We start from the raw sequence: 12,869 nt of genomic DNA on the forward strand, positions 1-12,869 counted from the left end.
TGGGGTGGGGAAAGTACAGCCTGATTTAAAAAAAAAAAATTCCCCCATGCATTTTTGCTGTAAATATTACCACAAGTTTTTTTTCAATTGGATACCACAGGTATCAAGGTTTTCCATACCTGCGGCAATGAAAAAAAAGGTTGCGATAGCCGTGGTAATTATTAACGCAAAATTTGCACACCCAATCGAATATGCTCACATAAATAATCAAATTTAAGGCACATATGGTGTCTAATTCAGTATAAATCACACAGTAAAAACTGCTGAATTAGGCATTAAATCACTAATACTTAAGGAGAATATTGTAAAATACATTCTTTGTGCAGCTATAAGAACAGACAATCAAGGGGTAAATCCAGTTAGCTGCGAAGTGCCGTTGCCACGGCGTTTAAACTCTGGCAACAGTACCCAGTCTGGATTCGCACAAAATTGCTCATTACCGTATGGGGCAGCGAGCACTTTTCAGCGAGTTCGGTCCGCTGTAAAGTGCGGCCGCTGCCGTGATGATTTGCTCCTGCGATATCATCGTGGCTAATTGGATTAACCCCTAAGTGGGACTCATAGAACTGGACACAATTTACACACATAAAAAAGATGTTTCCTGACTGCCCTCATTTATTTATATTTAGGTAATAAAAATAGTGCAATAAAAAAAAAAGGGTATTGATGTATTCCATGCAAGCAAGCGGCAGGTTTACTTATAAGATGCCACCTGTGTGTATGTGGTGGGGGGGGCGGGGGAGGGGGGAGTAGGCTGAAGTTTTGCCTAGGGTGACACAAAACCTCGCACCGGCACTGCATATAGTTAGAATTAGAGATGAGCGAGTTCAGTTTTACTCGGTGTTACTCGGATCTCAAAATGGCATCTTATTGGCTCACGGATGATATATGGGGGGGGGGGGGGGGGGCACCAATATTTTTCTTGCCTCTGGGCAACTGGGATAAACTTACGCCACTGCCTACAGTGATGCTAACAGCAATGTGATAAAATAGGTAAACCAGTGTATCGGACTGTGGGGGTCATTCCGAGTTGATCGCTCGCTAGCAACTTTTTGCTGTGCTGCGATCAGATAGTCGCCGCCTATGGGGGAGTGTATTTTTGCTTTGCAAGTATGCATACGCTTGTGCAGCCAAGCGGCACAAATTTTTTTTTTTGCAGTTTCTGAGTAGCTCTGGACTTACTCAGCCGCTGCGATCACTTCAGCCTGTTCGGGACCGGAATTGACGTCAGACACACGCCCTGCAAACGCTTGGACACGCCTGTGTTTTTCCAAACACTCCCAGAAAATGGTCAGTTGACACCCATAAACGCCCTCTTTCTGTCAGTCTCCTTGCGATCGGCTGTGCGAATGGATTCTTCATTAAATCCATCGCCCAGCACCGATCCTCTTTGTACCCATACGACCCACCTGCGCATTGCGATCAACTCTGAATGACCCCCAGTGTACCTGTCAGTTTTGGACTCAGGAATATTAATGCATGTGTTCTACTCTCTTCCTACCATTTATACTGTAGGGTGTGTTTGACTGTGGTCACATCACCTCCTCATTATAATGTTCCATTTATAGCTCATGTAGATGTCCCCACTTTTGAATTGTGGTGAAGGAGCTCCCGGTAGCCAGTCTGCGGCTGTGGCCACTGCAGTGTTCACAGAGGCACTAATTATTTCAGGAGATGACGGGACCTATCCATCCATATAGTCATGTTAGAGGTCAGAGCTGCATGTGACAGGTCAAGTGTCATAGCCAGTGCTATTTTTAAGCAGGTACCAGTAGGAACTCAGTTCCTGAAGCTCTCATTAAATATGACAGAATCAGGAACTGGGTTCCCATACTTGTTCTGGGCCAAAATGTATTTTCCATAAAAAAAAATATTTTAAAGTCCAGTTCTTTTCTAAAAACTATCATCTATCTATAGCTTTTTATCATCTATCTATAGCTTTTTTTTTAATATCTCCTCCCCCAGAACCTATTTTTCAGAATAATAGTACTGGTCATAATAACTCATACCTCCCAAGACTGGAGGTCTTGTCAGCGGAATGGGGGTGTTTGTCTTTTTTTAACAAAATGCCTTTTTTAAATATTGCAAGCAGCAGACACCTGCCTCCTCACAGTGGTAGTGCATAGTGCATTCCTTAATAATTCAAGCTGTCAAAAGCTGGATGGTTGTGAGGTAGGCATTATATGAGGAGGAGAATTAAGTAAGCCACATACTGGGCAGGGTGTACAGTACTAACCCAAAAAATTTGGGTAAACCTCTAAAAAATTGACATTTTCAGAGCTTTGCCACTATCCTTATATGAATTAAAGTGGAATGCAGTGGATATCAGAGATATCTGCAGACCACTTGCACTGCAGTCCGCACAGAGGGGGTCATTCCGAGTTGATCGCTCGCTAGCAATTTTTAGCAGCCATGCAAACGCATAGTCGCCGCCCACGGGGGAGTGTATTTTCGCTTTGCAGGAGTGCGAACGCCTGTGCAGCAGAGCACCTGCAAACACATTTTGTGCAAAACAAGAGCGACCCTGTAGTTCCTTATCCTGTGCAATGATTGCTGCAACGAGTGACACGGTAATGACGTCAGATACCCTACATTTTTCCAAACACTCCCAGAAAACGGTCAGTTGACACCCATAAACGCTCTCTTTCTGTCAATCTCCTTGCGTTCGGCTGTGCGATTGGAATGGTCGCTAGAACCAGTGCAAAACCACAATGGACTTCGTACCCGTAAGATGCGCGTGCGCATTGCGGTGCATACGCATGCGCAGATTAGCTGTTATTTTTCACTGATCGCTACGCAGCCAACAACGGCAGCTAGCGATCAACTCGGAATGACCCCCCAGAATTCTATAGAATTCTATGGATAGCATTGCCCATAGAAGCCTATGGGCTTCTATTCACAGTATTCTCATGAGAGGGATCTGAAGGATCCCTCTCCATCCCCCTACAGCTTGCACATGCTCTGTCTGACGGCTACACATGTGCAATCAGACTCCTGGGTCTTATTGGAAGAATTGTCCCTTGCATAAATGTTCATGCAATATATGATACATCCCACCCCCTGAGAGTTAGTAGAAGAAGCAGAGTTCCCAATAGCCTACAGCTAACTTGGCGGTATGATTTTCAGAGCATTGTGTTTAAGACGCATTACATTTGAAACACCGCATGATTGAGTTCTCGGGTCTGGGACTGAGGGTCGACAGCACAAAGGTCGACACACCTTAGGTCGACGCCAATTGGTCGACACACCTTAGGTCGACATGGACAAAAGGTCGACATGGACAAAAGGTCGACAGGAACAAGGTCGACATGGAAAAAGGTCGACATGAGTTTTTTATGTTTTTTTGGTGTCGTTTTCTTCGTAGAGTGACCGGGAACCCCAATTAGTGCACCGCGTCCCCTCGCATGGCTCGCTTCGCTCGCCATGCTTCGGGCATGGTGCCTTCGCTCCGCTACCGCTTCGCTCGGCACACTTTACCGTTCCAATCGTAGTCCACGTGGATCGTTAAGTATGAAAAGGTTCAAAAAAAGAAAAAAATCGTGAAAAACTCATGTCGACATTTTTCCATGTCGACCTTGTTCCTGTCGACCTTTTGTCCATGTCGACCTAAGGTGTGTCGAACAATTGGCGTCGACCTAAGGTGTGTCGACCTTTGTACTGTCGACCTGGAGTCCGGATACCGAGTTCTCTGGGTCTCTTTTACAAACAGCAAAATAGGCAAATGCATGATGGTATTGTGCGCCTTGATTTGCATGGATTCACCTAGATTTTTACCATCTAGCAGTATTTTCAAAGAAAAACATAAAAGTTTTATTTAATGAAAGTGGTAGAAGGTTGCATTTGTTATAATTTTTCACATTGTACCTTGATAGTGGTTGAGCTCCATGTTTTTATGTGTAGGCCTATGTATTTTATTATTATTTATAGGGTGCCACAAAGCCACACTTACCTACTCTAGCAGAATTTGCAGGAAAATCAAAATTTTTAGGTTAGTCCCCCGCACTCCTGGAACAGTAGGTGTAACTCCTGCATCCCACTCACTTCCTAATAAAGCAGGCATGATGGGGAGATTACCACGGGAATCACAACACCGTATTTAGGGGATGGGGCTAAATTACACAAATTGCATCACTTTAACACCACCCACTTCATGCGGACCCAGGAATCAAAGCATTTTTCCCTTAGCGGCGCCCGATGATGCCTCCCCTCCCACCGAGGTGTCCAGCAGTGTCTCCTCTTCAGGCTCCTTCTCTTGTTAAGTATGCACAAATATCTGCAATACTGTACACAGCAATCATAGGAAAACGCAGAGGGTGTTTCTGGTTGCCTGGAAACCCCCCTCCGCCTGGCCAGCAGCTAAAATTCTGAACACAATAGCAATAGTATATAATATGATTACTAGAGCTGCCATGACAACACGCAGTTTATTCACAGAGTGGAGCTGCTGAATGTACCCAATGGCAGCAGCTTCTTCTGCCAAGTTTGCTGTGTGTGGTTCTGAGCGCTCAATCGGTGCACTGGGCCAAAGAGTAGCTGCCAGGAAGAAAAAACAGGCTCCTTACCATGAGGTGGGAGAATGTGTGCTTAGAAAGTGCAGTTCGGTCTTCTACTGGTTCTATTATGTTTGTGTATTTATTTACTATCGTATGTTTAACCTTTTCCTGACCACTTATGTTATTTATATTAGTTAAATATGTTTTATACAGCCTATAATATAGACCATCTATAGTGTTAATTATTACTTCTGTTTGCCATACACTATCCAGTGTATAAGAAAACCAGTGTCTGCACTAGGTTCTGCGGCTCCACCAGACTCCCGCAGTTGCTCCAATGTTCCGCAGAGTGGGAGATTGTGGATTGCATTGGAATCCCCCATCTAGAAATTCTGTGTCTTCCCCTGGCAATGATATACAAAACAGGGTACAAAGCAACAAAATAATCTGTTGATCAGCAAACATATCCATATTTACATATGTAGTCTCAATCATGTGTATGTGTCTAATAGCTTAGATATGTTTAGCAGGTTTGGAATGTTTGACCTGATGTTTAAAATCCCGACAGGGGAGAGGTAACTATGCTATCCCCTCTCCCCTACCCCCCTAACCCTAACCCTCCCTTCCCACAGCCTAACCCTAACCCTCCCCCCTTAGTGCCTAAACTTAACTTCACCCTGGTGGTGCCCAACCCTAACCCTTTCTCCCCGCAGCCTAACCCTTCCCCCCTCCCCTCCCCCCAGGTGGCGCCTAAACCCAAATCCGTCCTCCCTGGGCCTAACCCTAAATCTCCCACAATACTTACAGTCGGGATGCTGGTTGTAGGGATTCCGGCGTCAGTCTCCTGATCCTGTTGGGATTCCGGCATCGGTCTCCTGATCCTGTTGGGATTCCGACATCAGTCTCCTGATCCTGTTGGGATTCCGGCATCAGTCTCCTGATCCTGTTGGGATTCCGGCATCAGTCTCCTGATCCTGTTGGGATTCCAGCGTCAGTCTCCTGATCCTGTTGGGATTCCAGCGTCAGTCTCCTGATCCTGTTGGGATTCCTGTGTCAGTCTCCTGATCCTGTTGGGATTCCGGCGTCAGTCTCCTGATCCTGTTGGGATTCCTGCGTTGTCATTCTGACAGTTGTCAGGATCGCGCTGGTATTCCAACTGCCGGGATCCCAACACCAAGTATCTTAACCGCATCCCTGTTTAGCATAGTGGGAAGGGATGAAACATGAAGAAGGGGAGCTCTCCTTGTGGGGGCTTACATTATAAAGGGAGGGAAAGTAGTGGGGGCATGAGTAAGATTTTATGGGGGAATGGCAGAGATCATAAAGTATCATCAAATAGCTGGGATCTGAGGGAGCGTCTGCAGTGTATGTAAGTGTTTATTGTAGTGGTGAATCATAAGCTGTGCCACTACTAACTGGTCATGCTCAGGATAATTCACAGTTACATATTAAAGCACTTTGAGCACAGCCCAAACAATGCATGCAAGGTTCTAACATCATTCTTACTATAATGATGATGCAAACTCTAAACTAAGTGGAGGCACCCAAGAAAAACAGCAGCACCCTCCTTGTGATGACTGATCATATCAGGAAACGGATCAAATAGATGCTGTAGTGTATATTGCAGATATTGGCCAGGCTAAGAGTTGCGGGATGTGAAAAGTTTGGCGCTGACCACACAGGGAGCATCCTGAGGGTAAGGTCATATGCTCTGTGTTACATGCTGAGGGTAAGGTCATATGCTCTGTGTTACATGCTGAGGGTAAGGTCAAATGCTCTGTGTTACATGCTGAGGGTACGGTCATATGCTCTGTGTTACATGCTGAGGGTACGGTCATATGCTCTGTGTTACATGCTGACGGTAAGGTCATATGCTCTGTGTTACATGCTGAGGGTAAGGTCATATGCTCTGTGTTACATGCTGAGGGTACAGTCATATGGTCTGTGTTACATGCTGAGGGTACGGTCATATGCTCTGTGTTACATGCTGAGGGTAAGGTCATATGCTCTGTGTTACATGCTGAGGGTAAGGTCAAATGCTCTGTGTTACATGCTGAGGGTACGGTCATATGCTCTGTGTTACATGCTGAGGGTAAGGTCATATGCTCTGTGTTACATGCTGAGGGTAAAGTCATATGCTCTGTTACATGCTGAGGGTAAGGTCATATGCTCTGTGTTACATGCTGAGGGTAAGGTCAAATGCTCTGTGTTACATGCTGAGGGTAAGGTCATATGCTCTGTGTTACATGCTGAGGGTAAGGTCATATGCTCTGTGTAACATGCTGAGGGTACGGTCATATGGTCTGTGTTACATGCTGAGGGTAAGGTCATATGCTCTGTGTTACATGCTGAGGGTAAGGTCATATGCTCTGTGTTACATGCTGAGGGTAAGGTCATATGCTCTGTGTTACATGCTGAGGGTAAGGTCATATGCTCAGTGTTACATGCTGAGGGTAAGGTCATATGCTCTGTGTTACATGCTGAGGGTAAGGTTATATGCTCTGTGTTACATGCTGAGGGTAAGGTCATATGCTCTGTGTTACATGCTGAGGGTAAGGTCATATGCTCTGTGTTACATGCTGAGGCAGTGGCGGAACTAGCGAGCGGTGGGCCCAGGTGCGACAAAATGCTTTGCCCCCCCCTCTCCCCATCCCATCCAAGTCCATCCCCTCACCCCTGGAAAGGATCTCGTGAGGGGGACCTGCTCAGGCCCAGAGAAATGGATACCTAGCTACAGTGCCGTAACTAGACATTTTAGCACTGTGTGCAAGAAACGGCATCGGAGCCCCAACCCTGCATGCAAAACAGGGGCAGTGCGCGCCAAAATAATACCAATCTATAAAACGGTGCACAGTAGTCTCCATTATTCAAATTACGCCGCACAGTAGCACCACTACACCAGGTAGAGACCCTTTTACACCTTACGGCGGACAGATTCCTCTTTTTACACATTACGGCAGACAGCGTCTCCTTTTTACGCATTACGGCAGACAGCGTCCCCCTTTTTACACATATTGGCAGACAGCGTGCCCTTGTTACACATTACGGCAGACAGTGTGCCCTTTTTACACATAGCGGCAGACAGCGTCCCCTTTTTACACCTTAAGGCAGCCAGCGTGCCCTTGTTAGACATTACGGTAGACAGTCCCCCTTTTTGCACATGAAGAAAGAGAAAGAAAGCAAGAAAGAAAGCAAGAAAGAAAGAAAGAATTATACTTACCCCTCTCTGCTGGCTCAGGCTCCTCGGTGCAGCTTCTGGCAGAGATGGATCACGATTCCCGGGCAGGAGAGAAGGAGGATGAGGGAGGTGGAGGAGGGATCCGCAGCAGCGCTGTGTTATTGGTGGAGGCGCTGCTGCTGCTGTCCCTCTGCTTCACTATAGGCTGTTCTCCGCCGCTGTGAATGGCTGGGATGCGCTTCACAGCGGCGGAAGACAGCCTATAGTGAAGCAGAGGGACAGCAGCAGCGCCTCAACCAGTAACAAAACGCTACTGCGGCTTCCTCCACCACCTCCCTCCTTCTCCTTACCCCTGTGACCGCTGCGCTGCGCTCCTCTCCTGTGTCCTGCGGGGCGGCTGTGTGCTGTGGGCTGTGTGCCTCTGTGCTGAGGGTAAGGTTATATGCTCTGTGTTACATGCTGAGGGTAAAGTCATATGCTCTGTGTTACATGCTGAGGGTAAGGTCATATGCTCTGTGTTACACTAGTTGAAAAAATAAAAACCCGGAAAGAGAGAGAATAATAAAACTGTCACTAGCAGATGTCACTAATCCGAGCAGGAACATACTGTGCAGGAGAGGAATAAAGAAACCTATGAAATTAACATGATGACACTGATATGTACCTGTATGGAGGCCATTTAATAAGCCTATACTTTTTGTAATTGTATAAAGCAATACGATTTTTCTAATCTCATGAGATAGGTAATGAGATACTGATATTCAGAACTAAAGGCCAGTAACTCTATGCTGTTATACAATTACTGAGCTCATCATGGAAATGCACTGAGTTTATTTTATTTTAAAGTGACTGCAGCATATATATGTAGTTTATCAACGGAATATTTTTTGTACTTATACATCACTTTGGGGCCCATTTATCACAATCTGCATATGAAATGTGGTTGGGATATGAAAAATGTGCCACTGGTCACAATGTGACAGTTAGAAATACCGTATGAATGTAGCAAAATGAAGCTGCCGGAACATAGCCTGCGAGAAAGTGTCCCAGCAGATCACCTCTCCACACTTGTTTATTGCCGCATCCAGCTTTCGCAAGCGTGAAAGCCTTCATATGCCGGCAGCACTGCAGGAGAGCCAGACCTGTCATCAGCTGTGTCTGTGTCACAGTGACAGAAGGGAAAAGGGGGAGAACGGATCTGCAAAGATCCCTCTTCCAGTCTCCTTTCCGACACAGTAGGGGAATGATCTGCAAAGATCCCTCTTTTCAGTATCCTTTCTGACACAGCCAAAGAATGGGGAAGGATCTGCAAAGATCTCTCTTCTCAGTCTCCCTCCCGACACAGTAGGGGAATGGGGAAGGATCTGTAAAGATCCCTCTTCTCAGTCTCCCTTCCGATACAGCACGAGAATAGGGGAAGGAGCTGCAAAGATCTCTGTTCTCAGTCTCCCTCCCGACACAGTAGGGGAATGCGGAAGGATCTGTAAAGATCCCTCTTCTCAGTCTCCCTTCCGACACAGCACGAGAATAGGGGAAGGAGCTGCAAAGATCTCTGTTCTCAGTCTTCCTCCTGACACACCAGGGAAATAGGGGAGGGATCTAGGGCCCAGGTGTTCCTGCGAGGCTATGTCCCCTAACCATGAGGTCACACCCCCTAGATTTGGGCCTCCTCCTCCTGCAGGTGACGGGAGGTATGCTACTAATCCTGACAGTCCTTGCTGTTGGGAGCTAAACTCAGCTGAGCTGGCAGTGCTCTCTGGGCGTGGAGCTAAGACCAGGTAAGAGGAAGAGAACATGTGAGAGATTGTGAGACACAAGGAGAGATAGACAGGAGTGACAGAGGAAAGAGAGCGCAGGAGGTCTGTGAAGGGGTGGCTGAGAAGCATCAGAAGGATCACTGCTTAGAAGTACAGTATATTCAGTGTCGGACTGGGGCATGAAGGGCCCTCCGGGGAAGTGCTGCTGTAGGGGCCAATGATTAAGGGTGTGGTCAGGCTACAGTGGGGGTGTGGCCAGACACCACAGAGGCTTGGCTAATCATTACAGAGTACATGTTCTGTGCCCCTTGGTAAATATATAATAAACCATATTCTTGTGAAGTATAATGTAACACACTGGCGTATCTATAGTGGGTGCAGTGAGTGCGGTGCACAAGAGCCCCTGCGTCCAGAGGGGGCCCACACCGCACACACTGCACTCATTTCTTCTATATACTTACCTTTCTGGTGTCCGGGTGTGGGTCCCCTCCTCTCCCGAGTCCCGTAGCCGGCAGCCACAGCAGTGCTGTTAGTGCTCTGTCTGAGCACTAGAGACTCTGGCAGAGTGCCAGAGTCTACAGCGCATGCATGGTCTCCGGAAAAATGGCCACTGCGACATTTTTTCGGAGACTTGTGCATGCGCTGTAGACTCTGGCACTGTGCCAGAGTCTCTAGCGCTCAGAAAGAGCGCTAAAAGCGCTGCTGCCAGCAGAGGGACAGGAGAGGAGGGAACCCACACCCGGAGACTGCACACAGGTCCCCTTCTCTCTAGATTTGCCCCCGATGTAACATATTCATAATGCATAATTCAAGTGCACTAGGATAGAGTCTGGAACCTGATCCCTAGAGGAGGACAAGGGCCTACAGGCATTGGGGCCCACCGGGGGTTTCCCCTGTTCCCCCCCTGTGGGCCAGTCCGACCCTGAGTATATTAGAGGTGAAAGCACAGAAAATCTGAAAAAGAGGAAAGGGGTCTATGTTCTAAGTCTTGGAGAGTGATAAAGCGGAGAGAGATAAAGTACCAGCCAATCAGCTTCTGTCATGTTACTGTTAATGAAAAAATTACAGCTTTAAACAGTCGCAACTAGTGGCGGAATTTACCTATAGGCTGTAGGACTGCAGCCCCCCAAGATAAAATCCACCACCTTGATCTGTATCAGTGGAGCCAGATGCAGACCGAGACTACATGGCTTCACTGTGACCGGCAGTGACTTCCTATTGGAAGTCCTACTTGTCAGTCACAGACACACAAGGCAGTCCCATTGGGAGGTGTTTCCTCCCTCTGGGTCTGCCAGACCAGGCTGCGATTAGCAGAGTTAATAATACAGTGTCCGGGCAGGGGGACAATTATCACCGCTCCACTTACTTATACTGCATGTTAAATTATTTTGTGTAAATTACACTCAAACTATAACTATATTATCTGTTAGCCTGAGGACACCTTATTACATTGCTGTGCAGTGTGTATGATGTCTCAAAAGCCCACCCCAGGCTCCATGTTTAATTTGTATCATTACTGTATGTTACTAAAGCAACATTTATAGTACTAGTACAGGTAAATGAATGCTTAATATTATTACCCTACCTGTGGTGATGCAAGCGGAGATGTGGTGATACAATTTGTGTCATCGTGGCTCTTCCCCCACGTGGACCTGATGTGATATTATTCAATGGGAAAGGGGCCTAATGACACAAATAACTGTAAATCAAGTCATCAAGGCATCACACCACCCATATGACCAGGGAAGTAGGAGGGAACCAAGAGGTAGGCCTACTCTCCAGAATTCAAACATCTCCCATACATTCTGGGAATGTAGGTAAGCATTATTAGATTCTGACCTGTCTCAGGTTAACCACTTGCCTGGGGTGGTTGCATCAGATGCAACCACACCAGGCTGTGCTTTCCCTGACGTCATAAATCGCACTGTGCAGCTGCTGGAAGAGAATTCTGCTGTCAGAGAGACCTCCCGACCGCTCTGAATCCTGGTTCCTTGCCCCAGTGACTGCTGTGATGTTTCCCTTACCTTCCCTGTGTACACTGGAGGCTGCAGACAGAAGCAGCCGCCGGGAAAATGTAGGTTTGCGATGGTCGCTATGGTCCAATATTTCTGCCATCAATGTTTAACCAATGGTTCTAAAAAAAAAATTGTTTACAAATAATTATTATTTAAAAAAAAAATAGAATTGTGTTAGATATGTTTAAATAGATGTTCTTAACCTAATTCAATCAAGAAAAAACGTAAATTTCTGAGTGATTTTTGGAGAAAATGTCAGCCAGTTGAGTGGTTAAAGCACTCCTACCAGGACTGCATTAATTTCTGGGGGGGGGGGGTTATGCTTTCTTACTCCTGCTCATGCGTGCTCTGACATCACGGTCATGTGACTCCTGTTCATGTGGGCTCTGACATCACTGTCATGTGACTCCTGCTCATGTGAGCTCTGACATCACTTGGTGCAGTTTTCTTATCTAGCCTGCTATTTAAACTCCACTGTTAGAGTAGCGCTACTGCATAGTCACCTGGAGCATCCAAGTGATACTACAGACAGGCACTCTGCAGTCAGTAGCGCTACTGAAAGACACCCAGAGCATCCAAGTGACATTCCAGACAGGCAACCCGTATCTGTGGAGCTGTCCAGAGCGTCCTTAGGACACTCCGGGCAGAGCTAGTGCCCCTGCCTTCTAGGCAGGGCATCATGGATGTAGGGGGTGGGGCTGGCACAGGGTGCACTGCCTCCCAGTTACAGTACTGCTCCTTGGTACTAGTAACCTGGAGGTCATGTGTTAACCCACAACTGAAGCCATAATAGGCAGGATTTAGGGGGTGGGACTGGCACAGGGCACACTGACGCCCAATTACAGCGCTGCTCTGTGGTACTAGTCACCCTGAGGTCATGTATTTTACCTACAATTCAAGTCATGATGGAATACATTATGGAAAACTTTTAAAGGAGATTCCTCCACATCTGCTTCTTCCATCCGAGTTCCGATCTTTTTTGTCTTGGTAAACGGCCGTTCTCTGAAACCCAGCATCAAATACACAGACCAAAACTCCACATACAATATTATGAGTAACAAATGGCAACATTTTTGTTCTGCTCCATACAGGAGAAATCATAAGATATTTCAGAGCAATTGTATAATTTAAAGGACTTTCTAATAATTGTCTTATCGTTTTAATTTTTTCCGTATTTGTAATTGTTGGCATTATCTTAGTTTACCAATACAGTATTTCTCCTTGGTGGTTGGTGTGCTCTCTTAGAGAAATTACTTATAAGTATTGAAATCGTTTCACTCAACAATTAAAAATTAACTTCTCTTTATCTACAGGCGATATTCAAGATGATTCCTGCAGAAGAACAGAAAAATCTACCAGATGATGAAAATACACCACAGAAAAGAGCAGACAAGCTATGGGCTTACTTTAAAAAGAAAGACCATGG

The 12,869-nt window shown here is 46.3% G+C and overlaps 1 protein-coding gene across 1 annotated transcript in view; it reads left to right on the forward strand.

The window, feature by feature from the left end:
• Positions 1-12,869, forward strand: part of LOC134966151 (visinin-like) — a 36,081-nt gene that overhangs the window by 16,219 nt on the left and 6,993 nt on the right. The window contains exon 2 of the mRNA XM_063942682.1: positions 12,757-12,868. Within this exon, the coding sequence (XP_063798752.1) occupies positions 12,757-12,868 (112 nt within the window). The remainder of the gene's footprint in view (positions 1-12,756; position 12,869) is intronic.

The sequence above is a fragment of the Pseudophryne corroboree genome, chromosome 10 (genome assembly GCF_028390025.1).
Source record: "Pseudophryne corroboree isolate aPseCor3 chromosome 10, aPseCor3.hap2, whole genome shotgun sequence".
NCBI classification, from domain to species: Eukaryota; Metazoa; Chordata; class Amphibia; order Anura; family Myobatrachidae; genus Pseudophryne; species Pseudophryne corroboree.